The sequence below is a fragment of the Bos mutus genome, chromosome 11 (assembly GCF_027580195.1).
Source record: "Bos mutus isolate GX-2022 chromosome 11, NWIPB_WYAK_1.1, whole genome shotgun sequence".
Lineage (NCBI taxonomy): Eukaryota > Metazoa > Chordata > Mammalia > Artiodactyla > Bovidae > Bos > Bos mutus.
Window position 1 is genome coordinate 32224502 of NC_091627.1, and position 23419 is coordinate 32247920.

The 23419-nt window shown below is 37.1% G+C and overlaps 1 protein-coding gene across 11 annotated transcripts in view; it reads left to right on the forward strand.

Annotated features, from left to right (window-relative positions):
• The window catches only part of NCOA1 (nuclear receptor coactivator 1), a 219117-nt gene that overhangs the window by 133576 nt on the left and 62122 nt on the right, over positions 1–23419 (forward strand). For all 11 annotated transcript variants that reach the window (XM_070379206.1, XM_070379211.1, XM_070379204.1 and 8 more), the window contains 5 exons: positions 2361–2458; positions 10124–10301; positions 12184–12363; positions 13643–13738; positions 18288–18428. In XM_070379206.1, the coding sequence (XP_070235307.1) occupies positions 2361–2458; positions 10124–10301; positions 12184–12363; positions 13643–13738; positions 18288–18428 (693 nt within the window). The remainder of the gene's footprint in view (positions 1–2360; positions 2459–10123; positions 10302–12183; positions 12364–13642; positions 13739–18287; positions 18429–23419) is intronic.

The window sequence follows — 23419 nt, forward strand, 5'->3', positions numbered from 1 at the left end:
CAGGCTTTTCCGTCCATGGGATTCTCCAGGCAAGAATACTGGAGTGGGTTGCCATTTCCTTCTCCAGGGAATCTTCCCGACTGAGGGATCGAACACAGGTCTCCTGCATTGCAGGCAGACTCTTTACCCTCTGAGCCACCAGGGAAACCCAATTAAAAAATGGGCAAAGGCTCTGGATAGAAATTTCTCTAAAGAAAACATACAAATGACCAATAAGCACAGGAAAAACATACTCAATATTATTAGCTATCAGAAAAATATAAATCAAAACCACAATACAAATACCAGTTTACATTGCTAGGGTGGCTACAGTCAAAAAGACATAGCAACAAGTGTTGGTAAGGATGGAAGAAGTTGGAACCCTCATACAGTGCTGGTGAGAGTGTAAAATTGTGCATCCACTTTCGAAAACATTCTAGTAGTTTCTCAAAATATTAAAAAGGTAGAGTAATCATATAGCCCAGCAAGTCCACTTGTAGGTATATAACAAAGAGAATTGAAAACTTACACAGAAATAGAAATGTTCATAACAGCATTATTCATAGATAGCCAGTAAGTGGAAGCAAATTGTATATCTATCAACTGATCAATGGGTAAATAAAATAAGGTATACCTGTACATTGCAATATTATTTGGCAGTAAAAAGAGTTAAGTACTAATAAATGCTTTAGCATCAATGAATCTTGAAAACATTATGCTGAGCAAAAGAAGCTAGTCACAAAGGACTACATATTTTATGATTCCATTTATATAAAATGTCCAAACTAGGCAAATCTGTAGAAATAGAAAGTAGATTGGTGGTTGTCTTGGGCTTGGGAATGTTGGGAGATGGGGAGTAACTGCTAAAGGGTGTGGGATTTCTTTTGGGGGTGATGAAAGTGTTCTAAAATTTATTGTAATGGTGGTTGCACAACTCTGTGAATATACTAAAACCATTGAATCATATGTTTTAAATCCCTGAACAGTGTGCTGTGTGAATCATAGCAGAATAAAGCCGTATTATAAATACTAAATGAGATAACGTTTTATGCCCATTAGGTTCCCCAAAATTAAAAACTGTGTTGATATCAAGTATCAACATACAGAAAAACAATACCACTTGTATGTTACTGGTAGTACAGCCTCTTTGGAGAGTAATTTGTCAAACTTAGGTAATGTTGAAAATATACAGGACCTGCAATCCAGCAATTTCACTTCTAGTGTTTACCCTAAAGAAGTTGTCACAAATATGCCAAAGAGAAAATACGGAAAATAGTTTATTATAGCACTGTTCGTAGTAGTCAAAAGGCCTGCCAGTAGGGGACAAGGAAGTCAACTGTGGGTTATTCATGCAGCAGTTCAAATGAATATATCAAATTTATAAGTATCAGTATAGTTAAATCTCAAACATAATATTGAGTGGAAAAATAAGTTGAAAAAGTCTGTATGTTTTTATATAAACATTAGACACAAAACAGTACTGTATTTGTAAGATGATACATATATAGTTGAAGTCTGAAAACATGCTTAGAACTGCCTTCAGAATAGGTTACTTCTGGAAAGGGACAGAGGTGGAATGGTGGTGGAGCTGTAGTTCTGTTTGTAGCATTTTATTTATTTAAAAAAGAAAGACTTGAAGCAAATAATGTTTACATCTGTGAAAAATGAATGACGGCTGTGTGAATGTAGCTGTGTCACTTTATGTAATTTTTGTAGTATTTGAAATATTTCATATTTTAAAGTGAAAAAATGAATCTCTGTATTCAGTAATACCATATTTGTTTTTTCTGGTGAGCTAACCAGTCTGACCGATTGGAAACTTTTATATAAGTATTGTTGCTACTTTAAGACAATGGTTGGACTTTTCAACATCTCCACACAAAAGAATTCCAAATTATTTAGCAGCTGTTGTTTTATCAATCAGATCATCATGACATGAAGGTGAAAGTTCATGCAGGCTCACAGAGTCGTATCTTCACTCTCTCTTCAGTGGCAATTGATCAGCTCAGAAAAGGAAAAAGAAAAATATAGGAATAATTATTTTTTACAATTTGCCCATTTTTAAAAAAACTTTTGGTGTAGACTTTTTTTAAAAAGGTTATATATTTATACCATTTTTTCTATTTGTTGGACACTGTACTTGATAGGTCAGAAAATTCAAATTTTCCTGTTGCCACTTATTAGTTGTAAGATTACGTCACCTTTGTGAACCTCCATTTTATCATCTATAAAATGAGTATAATTAAGATTAAACGTAAAAGTGCCTAGATAATGAATAAATGTTATTTGAATCTGAAACCAGGTGCATTTTCTCTTCATAAACTTGACGTTGTAGAAATGAGCTCCTTTCAGATGTGTGACTTTTTGTTTCTTTGTTACAGAGAAATCAACAACTGATGATGAAGTACAGAAGTCAGACATCTCATCAAGCAGTCAAGGAGTGATAGAAAAGGAATCCCTGGGGCCTCTTCTTTTAGAGGTAGATGTTCTCATTGACTCAGAAAGTGATCAGAATCTTTGTTCTAGCCAATCTGATTTTTTTCTTTATCTTCCTTACATTTTACATCCAATTAATAAATCATAAAACAAAGTAAAATTTTAAATAACTTTTAATGATTATTTTAATCTCAGAAACTATTTTGACAGTTGTTATTATTTCAGAATCAAATGTGAGAAACAGACATGAAAAATTTTCATAAAGACATTCTAATGGTCACATGTAAACTGAAGAAAACTGTCTGGCTTTGCTGTTTCTTTATGGCAGTTAGGACTAACTGGGAAAATAAAATTTCTGGAATTATTTAGCTAGCTAGTGCTAATTCTACTGTGCTGTGTGCTTAGTTGCCCAGTTGTGTCTGACTCTTTGCAACTCCATGGACTGTTGCCCGCCAGCTTCTCTGTCCATGGGGATTCTCCAGGGAAGAATACTGGAGTGGGTTGCCATGCTCTCCTCCAGGGGATCTTCCCAATCCAGGGATGGAACTCAGGTCTTCCAGATTGCAGGCAGATTCTTTACCGCCTGAGCCACCAGAGAAATCCAGTTCTGCTGTAGGATTTTACTTCTGAATAAGGGATGCCTCACCTTGTTACAGTAGGTGTTTTCTGACTAAGAATTTTTTAACTATTTATGTGACCATTATAAGGGAACTTACTATTTTAACAACTCTCTGTCACACTTTTTAAAATGAAGAACTTTTAATCTTGAATTACTTTGTAGCTACTGTGTAATATTCACCTGTTTTTTCCTGTCTAATCTTTATTCCCTCTGTTCTCAACACGGATGTTTTGTTTCCAAGCAGGTTCGTCACCTTAAGTGCTCCCTGCCATGCATGAATGTTTAAAAACATATATATGTGTGTATATATACATGTATTCCCCACAAATTAGGCTTTTCTATCTCTCGCCTAATTTTATTTTTTATATATCTATATTTATTATATACATACATGTACATAGCTATAAATATGTGTATTTAAATCATGCATGTATTTTTATATATATCTAAAATAAATTCTTCTTTCCTATCCCACCTCAAGGTCCTTCTTTCTGGTTAAGTCTTGCTAACACTCAGACTTGTATAGGTCTCTTGATTTTCTAACTTCTTTATACACTTTTTCCTATTACCCAAACTAATCCTCTGTTCTTGAAGTAAATACAATTCCCTCTACCAACACCACTAATTTGAGAATATTCTCAGCATTCCCTCTTTTGTAAAACTTCTTCATAATCCTCTTTTATAAAACTATCTCTTCTTCTCTCTGGCTGCTCGTTAGCCTTATTTTCCCAGGTTTCTTTTTCTTGTAGTTCAGTTCAGTTCAGTCACTCTGTCATGTCTGACTCTTTGAGACCCCATGGACTGCAGCACGCCAGGCTTCCCTATCCATCACCAACTGCCAGAGCTTGCTCAAACTCATGTCCATTGAGGTGGTGATGCCATCCAACCATCTCATCCTCTGTTGTCCCCTTGTTCTCCTGCCTTCAATCTTTCCCAGCATCAGGGTCTTTTTTTATGAATCAGTTTGTCACATCAGGTAGCCAAAGTATTGGAGCTTTAGCTTCAGCATCAGTCCTTCCAATGAATACTCAGGACTGATTTCCTTTAGGATTGACTGGTTTGATCTCCTTGCAGTCCAAGGGACTCAAGAGTCTACTCCAGCACCATTGTTCAAAAGCTCAGTTTTCTTTATGGTCCAACTCGCACATCCATACATGACTACTGGAAAAACCATAGCTTTGACTCTCTTTCTTTATCTTCCTCTTCAGTGTTAGCTTCCCCCAAGTTCTTTTGGCTCTTTTCCTTTTGTTTTTTATTCTGTACACATTTCCTGGACCGTTTTATCAATATCTGTATCTTTGTCTATATGATGTTTTCATATGTGTGTATGTCTGTTAAAATACCAATGAGGGCTTTCTGATTTGAAACAGCAGACACCAATTCTGACTAAGTTAAGCAGATGTGGGCTTTCCTTATAGCTCAGCTGGTAAAGAATCTGCCTGCAATGTGGGAGACCTAGGTTTGATCCCTGGGTTGGGAATATCCCCTTGAGAAGGGAAAGGCTACGCACTCCAGTATTCTGGCCTGGAGAATTCCATGGACTGCATAGTCCATGGGGTTGCAAAGAGTCCAACACGACTAAGCGACTTTCACTTTCACTTAACCAAATGTGAATTCATTGGGATGCTATTTTGATACACAGAACCATGCTTAGAAATAAGGTGAAACTAAGGCATCTTGGTCTTCCTTGGTAGCTTAGTTGGTAAAGATTCCACATGCCATGCAAGAGACCTGGGTTCAATCCCTGGGTTGGGAAGATTGCCCTGCAGAAGGAAATGACATCCCACTCCAATATTCTTGCCTGGAAAACCCCATGGTCAGAGGAGCCTGGTGAACTACAGTCTAATGGGTTCAAAAAAGACTTGGACACAACCTAGAAACTAAATCATCAAGGCATCTTAAGGAGGCTAGAAAGCAGGAACTATACAAATGGTCTCTTTGAAAGACCCTTCTGGACAGTGCCCTGCTGCCAGAATGAATGTGTTCTAGCCATGCACATTCTGATTATAATTCTTCTCAAGGTTCACATTTAGGGAGGAAGTTTCCCAATGGCCTGAGTAAGAATCCCATGAGACTTTATTAAATGGGGAAGAAGTAACTCCTCAAAGGAAATCAGACATTCTCTGAAAGAGGAAAAGGTAATTATAGTTAAAAACAAATAAGCAAAAACCAAATGATACGATATGTACCTGTAAGTCACACAGGTATATCTTTAGCCCAGATCTCTCTTCACAGCTTCCCTTTCATTATATCCTATTGCCTTTTCAGCCTATTTCAGGATATTTCTCCATCAGAAAGTTCCTCAGTCATTTCAAAATATAACATTCCTAAAGCTAAATTTATAATTGATCCCCTCATTGCCTAATTTTTTAAAAAGTCAAAAAATTTAAAACTTGGTTTTTTCCCCCCTTGAGTCCCCTTTGTCTAGGAAAGGCATCTATCTACCGGATCCCTGAAGTCATTAATGAAGGATCACCCCTTGTGCTTGTTTCCACAGCTGCTAGAGGTCCCCAGATGCTGTTTGTTCTGCATTTGTAGATTTCTCTTCTGTCACTTCCACTGCCATTGCCTTGATCCAGGCTCGCATTTGACCTGGAGTATCACAATAGCATTGCAGTTTGTCTGCCTACTTCCAGTCTACATGCCACACCCACTGCCAGAAGGATCTTTGTTAAAGCAGATCATGTCACTCTCCTGCTTAAAAACACTACTTTCAAAATAATCCCCATGGCTTTTTTGGGGGGAGGAGGGAGGTAATGGTGCTTTACTTTGAAGCTTTAAAAAAAATAACTTTTTATTATTAAGTATAACACAGATATGACAAGTGTGTACAAGGTGATTTTTTTTTTTTAACCTCTGAGCTGTTTCCTCTGTTTGAATGTTCTTTCCACCCCTTGTCCCCCCGAGTTATTGCTCTGTGTCCTTTAGGCCTCGGCTCAGGTGTCATTGAGCCTCCTCCCAGGAAACTTTACCCACAACAGCCATTCCTTTGCCCAATTGGGATCTGTGCGTAACCTTTTTGAACGCCTCTATTGTACTACACTGTGACTATGTGTACTTGTCTTTTTCCCTCAGAGACTATAAAATTGTTGAGAATGTGTGTTTTATTCCCAGAACTTTGTCCAGTGACTGACACTTAGTGATACTCAGGGAAGCTTGTGTAATCATTTAAAGCAAGGGCTCTGTGAGAAGCCCTGGCCAGTGCAAACCTGCGTTGAGACCTAGGGTGGTCCTCTTCAAAGGCTGATATCCTGGGAAGAGAGAAAAACTTTTCCAGCTGATGATGCCATACTGAATGGAGTGGCATTTGTTATCATCCCCTGTGTGTAGCTCAGTGTCAGCCCAGCTGTGAGAACTTGGAGAAATAGGAAGATGCCTTCCCAGCAGCATACTTGGAAATTAATTATATGCACAACACATGAAGGAAACTTGTAGAATAAGAACAAATATTAGCAGGTTATATTAATTAGATACACTTTTAGAAATTAAAAATGTTTATATATTCATAGGAATAGTTTCAAAGGATTCCTTGAAATGTTACCAATCTCTTGGGAATAGGATTTTGGCAGATCTTATACTATCTACTTAATTGTCATATTTTTTAAAATTTCAAGTATATATTTTATTTTAATTTAGAAAACAAACAAACAAACAAAAAAAAAAACACATATCCAGCCCAGGATAGTCTGTCTGCATCTCAGGAGAAGGTCAGCAGGACATCTCTGCAGCCATGGGGTAGCCTTTGTCAACCTGTTTTCCAAGCCAGTCTTTTCTGGGGAAGCTCAAAAGAAACATGATGCCCCAGACGTCTTAGAGGAAACGATGAGTCCATGTAACCGAGGCCAAGCAGGGACCTGGTGAAAGTTCTGTATTCCCTGTAAGGCTGACCAACTGCATATTCCAGAGGCCAGCTACTAGAATAACTTCCCAGCTTGGCAGTGAGTTCAGGTGCAGTCAATGGGAGAGCCTGGAGAAGTCCCAGAAAGTGTGAAAATAGGAGCCTGCAGGGACTACAGACCAATTGCAAGGAAGGAGAACTTTTAAGTCCTTAGGGTTTCACAAATGCCTTAAAAATAATTGCACTGTGTAGTCCAGGTGAATCTCTCTGGACCTTGCTAGTGCTTAAGGTTAGTCTGCACACCACCCCTGTGCCCACGACTGGCCAGTCTTCAGAGTGGGCAGAGATGACCCCAAGAGTGGGTCTCAGTCTCTCCCAGCCCCGCTGCAGACAAAGGGTAATAACTTCCGGACCTAGAGACAAATATGGAGAGTGAAAAAAGCAAGGGAGAAGCTGACTGACTGAAGTTAGACAGGGTCGCTAGGGAGGCAGTGTCCTAGAAGGACACCCTGAAAGCTAGATAGAAAAATAAGAAATGGTGATTTGGAAGCTGGGTAGTGTGTCCCTTGGAAATGATCGCCGTGAAACAGCCAGGGTTTTTTACTTGCCTGCTTTGTATCTCAGTCCTGTTTCTTGCTCTGAGATACTTTGTTGTATCTGTGCATGCATGTGTGCTCAGTTGTGTCCGATTCTCTGTGACCCCTTGGACCATAGGCCTCCAGGCTCCTCTCTCCTTGGAATTTTTCAGGCAAGAATTCTGGAGTGGGTTGGCATTTCCTCCTCCAGGGGATCTTTCTTCAATCCTTTTGACCCAAGTATCGAACCTGCGTCTTCTGCACTGCCTGCATTGGCAGGCAGGTTCTTTATCACTGTGCCTTCTGCGAAGCCCAAACTGTTTTTTATTAAACTTTTTTAAGAGGCCAAAAAGAAAAAAAAAAAAGTTAAATTATATTTACACTGATTCAATTAATGGCTATGAACATTTTAAAAAATCTTTTAGATCTTCTAAGAAAATGATATGTTTGTATTTCAGTTATCCCTATTTTCACATAAACTTTAAGAAAAAATACATATATTGATCACCTGTTATGATCTACTCTGATCTAATCTATAGCTACTCGGACTTTAAGAAAACAATTGGATATGAGAGTGCCTTCTTGTGCTCATCTAAATCCAAAATAGATTAGTGAAAGGTTTGTCTAGTGTTGAGGTTTTTAGATTATTAATCACATCCCTTTCCTCTTCACCTTATGAACTAAGTGAAAAATAGTCACAACTGTCAGGTGGAGTAAAAATAGTTTTATTTCTTTTTGTTCTTGTTAAAGAAGATATTAGCAGTATTTTTCATGAGAACAATGCTGTGCTTCATTATTTTTTAAAATCTTGATTGAATGCTTTGGAATGCAGTGATTTTAAGATGTAGTTTGAAGTTCAGTTTATTTGAATATTTGGCTTAAAAAATCACCTGAAAATTCAAGACACCTCATAAAAATGAGATAGATATAAATGGAAAAATGTATCGTTGGATGAGTCTCTGAGTCACGTTACTCATTTTGAAATCCTACCTACCAATTATGTAAGTTTTTCTTCAAATTTCATTTTTTTTTTTTTTTGGCCACACTCTGCAGCTTGAGGCATCTTCATCGAGGCTTGAACCCAGGCCCCAGCAGTGAAAGTGCTGAGTCTTAACCACTGGACTGCCAAGGAATTCCCTAAATTCCATTTTTTTAAAAATCTCAAATAGTGATTCTCCAAATTAATCAGAAGGTGTTGCCTTTTCCTTTTTTAAGAAATGGGTTTTTAAAGCCCACCAAACCTGGAAGACTTGAGCGGTGAAAAGGTTTTGTTCTAAATGTTTAAACTGAGAAGATAATTTTTATAAGTGATTTACATTATTTTCAGCAACAAAATGATAACTGTGGTAACATTTCAAAACATTCATTTTCACATACTGTCTCTATAATGTGTCTTTTTGAAAGCAGTTTATTTTCATTGTTAAAATTTCATCTTTACCCTGAAGGAACAAAATTAAGTGTGTATATTATTTGGAAAATGCCTGCTGGGTAGGGTATTATCATTACCACACATCATCATAGAAAAGGTCAGCAAACTTGGGACACTTACCTTTTTTAAAAAAAGAAAAATGAGTAGCTCATCAACATTGTTAGCTTTGTTAAGTCTTTTGGCACAAATCAAACCAGCAAATCATGTGTAATACCAAGGGTGGTTACGTCTTGTTACAAAATTGTGTAATAATGTTCTGCTTTTTAAAGGACTTGTTTTTGTTGCTTTTGTACATTCTATAGCAAGTAAACTGCAACATGTTGCAATAAACAGAAGGATTATAAATAAGGTACCACTGTCATCTTCTCCATTCTGGATCCTCTCTTAGATTCTGATATGGACTGAGTGAGGCACCAGGGTGATGATATGTTAATAAAGCTTAATATCTTCCTTATGTTTTAGATTTCACTATAAATAGAGATTCTGACTTTTTTGCCACACCTCTGTGGATATTATGTTCCCCTTGGGACATGTACATCTTCTTTTGGAACTCCTGGGCTCCATCTCTGTGCATAGAAAGCCCTCTGTGATTTGGCTCCTGTCCACCTCTCCAGACTCACTGCCTGTCTTGTGCCATGTGCTCCAGCAGCTCCAAACTGCTTTTCTGTTCCATTATGTTCCATGCTCTCTCCTCTGCCTAGAATGTTCTTCCCTCATTCCTCTTCCCCTCCTCTGCTGTGCCTTTTATAACTCAGATCAGGGCCTGTAAGGAGCCTTTCTCTGCCTCCCACCTTGACCCCAAATAAGCATCCTTCTTTATACTCACAGAATAGCCTGTGTTTGTCTTTCATACTGCATTTCTCACTGGCATTTTATTAGGCTTATGTCTCTCCACTGTACCACAGGTTCCTTGAGGGTAGACACCAGGTCTTAACCCACAGTTTAGAGATGTTTATGACTGAATGGGTTAGTCACTTACTTCACATTACTGCCATAAAATTTCTTTCTAAGGAAGAAGTTTGACATATTCATTCATGCCTACATGAAACATAAGTGTACAGTCTGTTTTAAAATCCTGTTCCCTCCACAGAGAACATGCAATATTAAATCTTCTATTCAGTACCCTTTTTTTAAACTTGACACATACTTCCAATCCGTTTTTCAATAGAGAAACATATTTGAGTATTTTTCTTGTCTCTTTTAACCTCATAACCTCTTAATCCTTTTTTTTTTTTTTTTCTTTACAGGCTTTGGATGGATTTTTCTTTGTTGTGAACTGTGAAGGGAGGATTGTATTTGTGTCAGAAAATGTGACCAGCTACTTGGGTTACAATCAGGAGGAATTAATGAATACCAGTGTCTATAGCATACTGCATGTGGGTGATCATGCAGAATTTGTGAAGAATCTGCTACCAAAATCACTAGGTAAAAGGAATGTGTTTTTTTAAAAGAATATGAGCTCTCTATAGCTTCCCCTCAGTAAAGTATAATTATTATTATGTTTATAATATATGGTATTATTCTATGTCATACATACTTTAAATATTTTAAAATTTAATTTCAGCCTGAGATTAAATCTGAAGGAGGAACATCATCAAATAGCTGATAGAGAACATTCCTTTTATCCTCTTCCTCTAGATTTTGCCATAATTCTGTGACAGAGTTAGGAAGCAGAACAGTTAGTCGTCTTACCACAAGAAGCTTCTGCTTGGAATTCCTTTTGTTTTGAATTTTAATTATGTCTAAGGAAGAGACAAATATATGTAATTTATCCTACCACCTTGCTCAGAGAAAAGAAGGAAGGAGGGAGGAAAGAATAGTGTTCATATTACATACTTATTAAAATGAACATTTTTTGATGTAAGTGGTTTCAACTCATGGGTTCCAAGCATGGTTGGAGCTCCATCCAATGGTTGGATAGGCTGTTCAGTGCCAGAGGAGGCTAGCTGAGAGGATAGATAGACTTCTAGCCTGTGTTCTGTTCACTAAGCCATGTACCTGCTTCTTAACCTGTAGGCACTCCAGAAGTTGGGAGGAGAGTCTTGGCTAGAAATCCTGTATAACTAAATCAAACATGAAAATAAAATGTTATCCATAGCTCTTTATTTTCTGTGTTGTTCACTTGATGAAATGGAAGTGTTATTTCTTCTTTGAAAAGATAGTATGTGTTTACTGGGAGCCTGAAATGATTGTTACTATTAAAATCACTAGTTTCAAGGGGTTATCAAGGGGTCTTAATGTGGAGTGTGAGTGACTTGAGAGACAATATAGTGGATTCCTTTATTTTAAAGATGAGGCAAAGATTAAGTTATTAACCCAAACCTCACAACTAGTTTGAAGAACCAAGACTCATTACTCCAGTATAGGTTTGTTTCCGTGATTTCCTCTAACTGTTGTAGAGTGATGAGATAGTAAAAAAGAAGGAGATTCAACAGCAAGGCTATGGTAAGAAAACTGTTGGGAATGGTGAGAGAACACCCTGAAAAACCCTGTCTGTCACCATGGCTTGAATATAATATTGTAACTGGGAAGTGACTCGCTACACAGTGATTCTCACTTGACATGTATAAATATCTGCTCTACAATGGAATTCAGTTTTCTCACACTGAATCCAGTAACATTTCTGTTTTAACAATCATTTTAATGAAGTAAAATGATTATCTGCTATATTTAAGGTGTTGTAGCATGCAGATTGTACAAATAAAATAAAGAGCAAGAAAAAATGATTTAAAAAAACCAAGGTTGGTCTCTGTCTAGTCTAAATATTTTTTTTGAGTGACAGGCTCATTTGAAAAACTTTGATTCCTCCAACCAGAAGGAGGAACATACAACATACTCTCAAGCCATCCCTGAAGCATACATGCCTTCCAGGTTAAAATTCTCGCTTAGTAACAGACCTATGATTGTCAATCTTTTTTTTTTTCCAATGCCAGAGTATAGCAGGAAGCAAGTGAAAAAGCTTATTAACTAACTGCTGTAAAATTCTGAGCAAAAAAGCAAGAAGCTATTAATTTTTAATTTTGTCTTTATTTGTTAACGAATTAGGGTATTTGTAAGGCCTTATCTTTGAGGGTGGAAATCCTATACAGTTTCTTGCAAGTTTTACATTTCTCTAATTGGTAAAAGGATTAAATTTGCAAAGGAAGGTAAGTCTCTTTTTGCCTCAGGATAGTGTTAGATCTGAAGGGGTCTGTCTTTTAATCTGAGTGTCTAATTAAGCAGATGAGTAAAGGTGTGTCATTTGTATCTTCAGAGTTTGTACCTTTTCATCTCCTTCACAGGCGTATAATCAATTTTTCTTTCACAGTGAATGGAGTTCCTTGGCCTCAAGAAGCAACACGCCGAAACAGCCATACCTTTAACTGCAGGATGCTAATTCACCGTCCAGATGAGCCTGGCCCCGAGAACCAGGAAGCTTGCCAGCGGTATGAAGTGATGCAGTGTTTCACTGTGTCACAGCCGAAATCGATTCAGGAGGATGGAGAAGGTAAAACAGAGGGTGGTTTTAAAGTGTTCGATCGCTTTTCCTGTGGTTTTAGAAACAGAGAGGAAATTGATTATAAACTGCCTTCTTCAGATAATATTTTTGGTTACTATATTATATATCTTAGTGGCTCTTCAATTTGCTATATATTTCTTAATACTTAAGAAAAAAATTGTTAACATCTAGAACTACCCCCCTTTAAAAGACCCCCAAATTCTCAGTTGTAGCTGACATTCCCACTAAAATGTCACATTCAAACCAACTTGCTGCCTAGAAATAAGAGCTGTAACTCACTGCTGCCAGTTGGAAATGCACCAGATGCAGCAGGCTGTTGAACAGCTCTGATTTTCAGAAAGTTTTAAGCTTAGTGTGTACGGAACACTGGAGAATAGAGTTAGCACTTTTGAGGCCATACAAGGTAATTTATAAGGAGAAAGCTTATGAGCAGATGAAAACACAGCTGAAGCTCTAACAGGAATAGGGTATGAACATGGTATTAGTTAAATACGTTCCAGTGGATGAGTTTTCCATGCACGCTTAAACTGAACTAAGTTAAGAACACCACAAATTGGTGGAGTAAGGAACAGGGAAGGAAGCTGTGGAGGAGTCAGTCAGATGCAAAAAGGCTTGTCTGTAGTGGGTCCTACCAGGGAAAGGGTACGTCAGCTGGGGACTTTTTACAGAATATATATGCAGGCCTGTCATATGATTCAAATTCATGTTTAGCTGTGTGATACTGTGTGCAGTCTCTCACAAAGATGGAAATGGGACATTCAAAAAAAATTACAGGTCCTAAAAACGTAAAAGTCTTCTGGCAAGGACAAAATAATGCCTGTTCAGAAACAGTTAAATGTTGTTTTTTTTCATATGATAGTTTGTGATCTGCTCAATGGTTATAGGAATAATCTTTGTAGCCATTAATGAGTATAGGAAATTATGAACCTATATTTTAAAAACCACTGTGTTGCTTGAATCTAGCCAAAACTACTTCTTCAAATTATTATCTGCCAAGTACTTGAGATGCTTCCGTCTCCTCTAGTTTATGTAAGAACATTCAGTGGGAAGGGATAATTGATTCCAACTAGACCTCTTTCTGGAGCTGCTAGTGTTTGGTCGCGAGCAATTTTAATTCTGATATTATACTGTTAGATCAGAGTCACTCCAGTATTGTGTCAGATCTTACAACATGTATTGTTTTTACAAAAACTGTTAATGGCAGGTAATAGACGTGAACCACTTTCTGTCCTCTTTTACTTCAATTTCCCCTTCTTGTTTTGGGCAGATTTCCAGTCATGTTTGATTTGTATTGCACGGCGATTACCTCGGCCTCCAGCTATTACGGGTGTAGAATCCTTTATGACCAAGCAAGATACTACAGGTACTAGCTGCAAAGTTCAGAATGTTCTTTCAGCATTAATGAATGTGACTATCGCCTTAAAACTAATTGTGTCCCTCTCTTCTCTGCTGTTCCGCTGCTGTTCACTAGTCCTCTACAGAAAACATTTCAGATGTGGTCTTGATATTGTGCATTTTAGATAGTGTCATCATTGTTACGGGAGGGTGCTGGAGAGGAAATTATTTTATAATTGTTCACATATCTCTATTGATTATAAATTATTTCTTCAAATTCATGAAAAGAAATTGGCAGTGTCAATATATTTGCTTATAAATAGATACAAAAGGGTGCTTTTAATATTGTGCATAAATGTATCTGACTATTTTTTCCTTTATTCTTTTCCTTTAAATGGATTCAGCACATACTGATCGAATGCCTGAAAGTGCCTGTCATATGTATGATTGCTCTGGGTATACATGGTTGAGCAAAAAGCAATGATACGATTACAGATTTGTACTTTTTTGATGGAAAAGATGTAAGCGGTATACAAGAAGCTAATAGGGAGGTCCTTTTTAAAAATCAGCTGGTTAACAGAAAGCTTGTCAAGCTGATACCACACAATTAACCCCCAAAGGATGCCAACTGTACCAAGTAAGAGTGTTGGAAGGGTGAATTGAGGAAGGGTCATGGTGCAGAATGAGTGCTCCTGATTGAGGAAACAGAGCTGCAGAAAGTTCTAACACAGAGACGTCTGTTAGAACTGAAAGGAGGACAGGAGGCAGCCGCAAAGTGCCTGAAAATAAGCCTTTCTTTTTAAAGACCTACTTCAGATTTGATTTTCAGCAAAAACAAATTGTTACTGTTGTTTAATATAAAGAATTTCTCATATATTGTTTAATATTTTAAAAAAATTTTTTATTTTTAAAAAAACATTTCTTTGGCTGTGCCTCGTGGCATGCTCGGGATCTTAGTTCCCCAACCCATGATCAAGCCTGCACCCCCTGCAGTGGAAGCATGGAGCCTTAGCCACCAGACCACCAGGGAATTCCCCTATATTGTTTAATCCTATCTTCACTTTGTCACATTAGGTTTTCATCAATGAGAATTGTATATGTATCACTCACCACTCTAGTTTTAAAAGATAGATACTACAGATAGGTTTTTATAGCAGACCAAGATTTTAAAAATCATTTCTACTAAATTTTATTCTTTGTGAGCGTTTACTTTTTTGCTTTAACATTGTTTATAAGATCCTCTTACAATATTTATTAATGTTTTAGCCCCAGAAATCTAATATTCCTATGTTGTATGCTTTATTCTTGGGTTTTAAAGATAAACTCCCAACTGCTCTTACTAAAGAGTAGTAGGTGGGGATACATTGGCACAGACAATAGAATACAGCAAAGAGAATATCTGGGAGCTTAGATATACAGCATTTAAGTGTAGTAATGATCAATTTGCATACCTTTCCTTTCCCTTTTTGAGTCTAGCATGTATGTGTTACTTTCTACCAGTGAACAACACTGGAAAAATTTAATAAACCCTTATTGAAAAACCAAAAATATTATTGCATGAAGGAAAAATAGGGTCTGTTAAAAAGATATAGTTGATCTTTTGTGTCAGTAAAACCAAAGAGGGCTTGGGAGATAGAATAAAAACTTGTTGGAAAGGGGTGATGGTTAGTCCACAGAATAAATGTGGAAGACAGGGGAGGCCTAAAAATTATGAGGATAATTTAGGAACAATATAGTTCAGCTTTTCTTCAATTGTATTTCTATAAACTGAATCCTAAATTAGATTGTTTTAAAAAAGACTGTATTTTTCTATAGGAACAATGATATAACTAGTACTTTTGTTTCTGACCAAGGACCCAGCATCTTAATATGCCTGATTTTAGAATAAATTTGTAAAAATTAAAAAGTTCTGAATCATGAAGTAATTATAAATCTAGAGGGAACCTCAGAGATTACAGAATCCAGCCTGTCCATTTTACATATGAAGGAATGGTGACTTTTCCAAAACCAGGCAACTAATTACTGAGAACAGGTATCTTTAGGCCCTAAAATAGGATTCTTTCTTTATATTGTGTTTTCTTCCATCAATGCACTATTAAAAGGGCATTACAGTACTGTACACAGTTACCACACAAAAAATACCAGAGAAAATATAAAGTATAAAGAAAATATAAAGATGCCAAAATAATATGAAGTATTCTTAAAATATAAAATTGGCATTATATCATGGGATTGAGTTAGATAAAAAATCATAAACTAGTTATAAAAAGTATTAGATATTTAATTCCTTAAAATTTAGCAGTACTTCCAACTCTACATGAAGTGGTTCTTGTCCCTTAAAAAAAATAAGTTTTCTCCCTTAAATGTTGAACAGTGGTTTGGTTAGTTTGTTAGTTAAACTTTGCTCTAGGAAGCAGAAGTATTCTAAGTCAGCCTATTTATGATTCCCTCCTAAGATACTCATTACATTACTTATCATTTGTTGCCATTGCTGTTGCTAAGTCCCTTCAGTCGTGTCCGACTCTGTACGACCCCATAGACGGCAGCCCACCAGGCTCCCCCCGTCCCTGGGATTCTCCAGGCAAGAACACTGGAATGGGTTGCCATTTCCTCCTCCAATGCATGAAAGTGAAAAGTGAAAGTGAAGTTGCTCAGTCGTGTCCGACTCTTCACAACCCCATGGACTGCAGCCTACCAGGTCTTCCGTCCATGGGATTTTCCAGGCAAGAGTACTGGAGTGGGGTGCCATTGCCTTCTCCATTGCCATTATTGATAATTTAATTACTTTCTACCCTCCAGTTCTACAATTACAGACTTCCTTGCTCTCATGTGGCCTAATACTGAACTTGAACACATAAGCACACACACAGGCCTCCCTTTGCATTTGAAGATTATATAACAGTGGATTCTCTGCTATAACTAATTCTTAGTCCGTGATGTGATGAGACAAAAACTGAATGACTGAAACTCTTAGGAAGTCCAAAATTATCTATAGTTTCAATCACAGTCTTCACCAGGCTGTCCCCAAACTGTTCTAAAACAAGAATTCCCTCATTTAAATTTTGATTTATTTTCTTTCTACATTTTTGCCAAGACTTGGGTGACAACCTGATCTGACATACTTGGGTATATTAGATTCTATACCCTGCTTTATAGAGGTCTAATAAAGAGTTTATTTCTAAACAAACCAAGAGAAATATGTAAAGAAGGGATTAAAGAGGCACAAACAGTACAATAGATTTGAGTTGATTGTGTGAAAAAAGGGAAGATGAAGAAAAGAAAACCAGGCATTCACAGAAGAGGAAACTTGAGAGGTGAATAAACATGAAAAATATTCAACCTTATTAATCAGGGAAATACAAAAGTTAGACCATAACCATAAACCAAGCGATGGAGAGGATGTTGGATTAACTCTTATAAAAGTTTCTGGGAGACAGTTTAATATAAAATTGAACATTCATGTAACCTATGACTCAACAGTTCTATTCCTACTTATGTACCTCATGCACTATGGAAAATGTGAAAGATATTCATAGCAGTATTGATTGTAATGACAAAAACCTGGAAACAGCCTAGATTGACAGGAGAATATAAAGACAGAGGGATGTGACAAGTGTGGAGTACACACTTAACGGAATGGTATTGATGATCTTGGTAATATTCAAGTTCTGAAATTGGATGAGGCTTTGTAGGTCTCACCTTAATAATCTAACACACATACACATATATGTATAAGCTAAGCTAAGCTAAGCTAAGTCGCTTCAGTCGTGTCCGACTCTGTGCGACTCCATAGATGGCAGCCCACCAGGCTCCGCCGTCCCTGGGATTCTCCAGGCAAGAATATATTTTCTTATATGAGTACAAGATTTATAGAAAATAAAACTGATCTGAAAAATCACCAACTGGATTAAATGGCCCCCAATTAAGAAATAATTTGCCTGAATTCTTCCATAATCATTCAGGAAACTTATTTAAATGTGATAACAGTATCAAATCACCACTAAATTTTATAAAGCATATGTTCTGTTTGCAGATAGCCTAGCAGATCTTAATGTTCTCACTTATCTTTTTCTGATTTAATTTTTTTTGCCTTCAGTCTTTGTTTACTCTTAAGTGCAATGTTGTCTACAGCTCAAAAGGAGGTAGAAAAGGAAAGACTGGCTTACTTTCTCATAGTCTCTTCACTTAATTACTGGAAATTAATTTAAACCAAAATAATATAGTTCATCTCTGCCTCTCCATCCACAATAAGTCATTAGTATATAGATAGCAACCCAGAAAAGTTTGACCTACATTAGTATCCACAGCTTTGGGTCTTTATGATATGACTTTAATACTTGATTGGTATTGAATTTTACGATGTGATACAACACACTCCAAGGCCAAAACAATTTTGTATTTTCATGTCACTGATATACTCTGTTACTGTATATAATAAAAATTAATAGTGCTTTTTAGTGCTTTTGTCCATTAAGCATTTGAGAGGCAGCAGAATATTTTTAGATACATGTTAGTTTTAAAATGTGAATGACATATCCAGAGGCTATCATACATGTAAGCTTTCATTCTTTGTATAGGTAAAATCATCTCTATTGATACTAGTTCCCTGAGAGCTGCTGGCAGAACTGGCTGGGAAGATTTAGTGAGAAAGTGCATTTATGCTTTTTTCCAACCTCAAGGCAGAGAGCCATCTTACGCCAGACAACTATTTCAAGAAGGTAAGGTTTTTTTTTTCTCTCAGCTGTTTTCATTAACTTTGCTCTTTATTAATATTGAATAACATATATACAATCTATGGGTGATAAGTATTTTCTTATCAAGTATTACAAATTAGTTTTTGCAATAATCAGTTTTAGGAAAGGAAGAAATGGGTAAGCAAAGTAATTCATGAGTAGATACTGAATTTTGGGATGCACATTGTAAAGAACAGGGTATCATGTGGTGGTCACTCATTCATTCATTCATTCATTCAGCAGACATGTATCAAGTTCTTCACATACATAGAACACTATATAAGGTGCCAGGGATTCAAGGATGACAAAGCAGGGTTTTGGCTTCTAGGAGCTCAAAATCTATTGTATTGGGAGGATATATGACTGTTTTAAAGATCTCTGTGGCCTGGGCCATAATAATAAAGATAAAACCAAAGAAGAAAAAAATTAATTCTGACTTGAGAATCAGGGATGGCTTTAGAGAGGAAGTGCTATTTTTGTCTAGCTTTTAGAAGATCACTCCAAGCAGAACAGGCATGTCAAAGGGCTTTTAGATAGTACAGATCTATATCATGCATGTAGATCTATACTTCATGACCATTACAGTACCAGTATCTCCTGATGCACATGGGAGTTTCAAGTTAAAATTATGTCATACAAAATTATTAATTAATAATTGAACAACTGCTATGTCATAGTAAATACTATGGAAATATGAAACAAGCATATTCCCACCCTTAAGGAACTTAACAGTATTTTAGGAAAGATAAGGAAAATTAGCTGAGAGTTAAGGCCAGAAAATTTATAAAGATTCAAAGATAAGGAGTTTTGATATATTTTAAAACATTGTCATGAAATTATGGGAGCCTAATATACCTTTCCCATTGTAATTTATTCTCTAATCTCTAAGTAAATAGTTTCTCTGGGAAGAAACTCTTTGTATGGCTACTCCTGAAAACAATTTAAAAAATATTTTTCATTATTCCATCACTTTTCTTAATTTTAACATTTTCCCATTATATCAGGTTTCTTCAGTTTACAAATGATTTTTCATTCATTACGTTTTAGGTCAGGTGCTTCCTAATGGTATGTGAAGGAAGCAGCTTGATTTTTTTCTTTTCAGAAAGCCATCTGTATAAATCTCACTAGTCTGTCTACTTCTGGAACAGCTTTGCACAGACTAACGGTTCTTCAATGGACCTCTTACTTTTACCATCCCCAAAGATGGTGTTTCAATGGATATGACCAAGAAGTTCCTCAGGCAATCCTGAAGTACAGTCAAGTTTGGAAACAATTACAGAAAGCAACTATTGCCATCCACTGGTTGCAAACTTTGTGACTCCCTCTATCTATAGCACTTGACTTTTGTGTAAGTAGGAGATTCAGAACACTGCCTACACTTACTCCCTCAAGTGCCGAGGTATATGATTCTCCTGTTTGATTTTTACCTTAACTTTAAGTTAAACCTTCCAAGGCTTACTTAAAAGACTTTTAGTTTTACTTGCCTATAATTTATATACATTATGACCAAGGCAAAGCAGGTCTAGATTATTGTCTCATTGTCCAAATGCCTAGGCTTCCCATAAATGTGATTGAGCCATGGTTTAAAGCAAGTGTTTCTAAACCATTGGAATTCTCTATAAAATAGATTGATTAAAATGTAATAAGTAACTAATCATTAACATATGAAGTAAAGCAATTTAGAGAGAAATGTAAAAAAATATAATTCAACACCTCTTCTCCATTAATCATGTCTTAATGTCCTTTTCTTTTACTTTTTTAAGAAAAAAAAATTTCTCAATAGAAATAACTTTTTTCTTAGAGTTAAATTGCCCAGAATTCACGTGACTCTGACTCTAGTGTTATGGTGATTCTGGACAACTTGCCAAATAGCATTTATAAATTGAACGCATCTTTTTCTTCTATGTTGTATTCAGCAGTATCTAACCTGGTAAGAAAAATGTGGTCCATGAAACAGTTACATGGGAATCACCTATTAAAGATGTTGACCTACTGAATTAAAATCTCAGGTGAGGGCCCATGTACTTTAAACAAGCTCTGAAGGTGATGCTTAAGTACATCAAGTTGGAGAACTACAGGTCTGCTAAGAATGGAGAGAGATGTAAATAGCCTTTGCATTTTCCTTGCTGCCTTGCTGCCTTTCCACTAGGGATAGTGTAAAGAACTATCAGTAATAGTTCTTTAGTAGCATAATATTATGCCACTATATCCTTGATTTTCTGTAAAACTTTTAAAATCTAAAACCTCTATCAGTTCAGTTCAGTCACTCAGTTGTGTCTGACTCTTTGCGACCCATGAGTCGCAGCACGCCAGGCCTCCCTGTCCATCGCCAACTCCCGGAGTTCACCCAAACTCATGTCCATTGAGTCGGTGATGCCATCTAACTATCTCATCCTCTGTCGTCCCCTTTTCCTCCTGCCCTCAATCTTTCCCAACATCAGAGTCTTTTCAAATAAGTCAGCTCTTTGTATCAGGTGGCCAAAATATTGGAGTTTCAGCTTCAACACCAGTCCTTCCAATGAACACCCAGGACTGATTTCCTTTAGGATGCACTGGTTGGATCTCCTTGCAGTCCAAGGGACTCTCAAGAGTCTTCTCCAACACCGCAGTTCAAAAGCACCAATTCTTGGGCGCTCAGCCTTCTTCACAGTCCAACTCTCACATCCATACATGACCACAGGAAAAACCATAGCCTTGACCAGACGAACCTTTGTTGGCAAAGTAATGTCTCTGCTTTTCAATATGCTATCTAGGTTGATCATAACTTTCCTTCCAAGGAGTAAGCGTCTTTTAATTTCATGGCTGCAGTCACCATCTGCAGTGATTTTGGAGCCCCAAAAAATAAAGTCAGCCACTGTTTCCCCATCTATTTCCCATGAAGTGATGGGACCAGATACCATGATCTTAGTTTTCTTTTCTTTTTTTTTTTGATCTTAGTTTTCTGAACGTTGAGCTTTAAGCCAACTTTTTCACTCTCCTCTTTCACTTTCATCAAGAGGCTCTTTAGTTCTTCTTCACTTTCTGCCATAATGGTGGTGTCATCTGTATATCTGATATTTAGGCAAGAAAATTGGTCCTCCATCTGTCTTTTTTCCTGACTTTAACTTACTTTTAAAAGGCAGCAGCTGGTATAAAATCCTAATATGCATTAAAAACTTAAGTTCTTAGTTTAGTTTTTCAGCTGCTTTTGACAGAGACAGCTCACAGACTGCTTTTAAAGAGTGTTGACCGTTTTATTTTCCAGAATCAAAAGTTGAAAACACGTTTTAGTGAAACAGTATGTGGGAGCTTGCAGGATAAACTAGATTAAAGGAGTGGTTCGCCACTGAGACTGGGAGGTGAGGGGGTGCTGTATGGGTATCAGGGTCACCTGAGGAACTTCCTAAACTGGGAGGAAGTTCATGTAGCTATATACTTTGGAAAAGCTTCCTAAGTTCAGTTCAATACAGAATCATTCTTTTAGAAAAAAGTCTAGGTTAAATGTTTCCCTAAGGTGCCTGATAACATTCATTTGGGACAGTTGTTAAACCAGATTTCTAGGTTCTTTGAAGAGTTTCTGGGGTGTCAGTAATACCACATTAGTATCATGCCTCTTCACTAAGTATTCTAAAACTTTTAGAAATAGACTCAGGGGTCAAGGATCAAAACCTGACAAAGCTAAATCAGAAAACAAGATCAGAATCTGTGATCAAATGAAATTCCAAATAGTTTTGTCCATTTCTCAGTCTTACTTATGGAGAAAATTTGGCATGTAGAGCAATACTTTAACCAGTCAGTGCTGTAAAGAATTACGACTCTCGTTGTTGTTCAGTTGCTAAGACATGTCCGACTCTTTGTGACCCCATGGACTACAAAATGCCAGGACTCCCAAGTCCTTCACTCTTTCCTGGAGTTTGCTCAAACTTAGGTCCATTGTTATCGATATGCCATCCAACCATCTCATCCTCGGTTGTCCCTTCTCTTGCCCTCAGTCTTTCCCAGAAACAGTCTTTTGCAGTGAGTTGGCTTTTCACATCAGATGGCCAAAGTATTGGAGCTTCAGCTTCAGCATTAGTCCTTCCAGCACATATTCAGGGTTGATTTCCTTTAGGATTGACTAGTTTGATCTCCTTGCTGTCCAAGGGACTCCCAAGACTCTTCTCCAGCACCACAATTCAAAAGCATCAATTCTTCAGCACTCAGCCTTCTTTATGGTTCAGCTCTCACATCTGTACATGACTACTAGAAAAACTGTAGCTTTGACTATATGGACCTTTGTCAGCAAAGTGATGTCTCTGCTTTTTAATATGCTATCTAGGTTGCTCATGGCTTTCCTTCCAAGAAGCAAGCCTCTTTTAATTTCATGGCTGGAATCAACATCTGCAGTGATTTTGGAGCCCAGGAAAATAAAATCTGTCACTATTTCCACTTTGTCCCCTTCTGTTTGCCATGAAGTGATGAGACGAGATGATGTGATCTTATGCTCTTTTGAATGTTGAGTTTTAAGCCAGTTTTTTTCATTCTCCTCTTTCACTCTTATCAAGAGGCTCTTTAGCTCCTCTTCCACCTAATGAGTGGTATCATCTGAGGTATATGTAGTGTATCTGAGGTTGTTGATATTTCTCCTGGCAGTCTTGATTCCTGCTTGTGATTCATCCATCCCAACATTTTGCATGATGTATTCTGCATGTAAGTTAAATATGCGGGGTCACAATATTCAGCCTTGAAAATTCCTTTCTCAATTTTGAACCAGTCTGTTGTTCCATGTCCAGTTGTTACTGTTGCTTCTTGACCTTCATACAGGTCTCAGGAGGCAGGTAAGGTGGTCTGGTATTCCCATCTCTTTAAGAATTTTCCACAGTTTGTTGTGATACACATAGTCAGAGGTTTGGCGTTGTTAATGAAGCAGAAATAGATGTTCTTCTGGAACTCCGTTGCTTTCTCTATGATCCAATAAATGTTAGCAATCTGATCTCTGGTTCCTCTGCCTTTTTTAA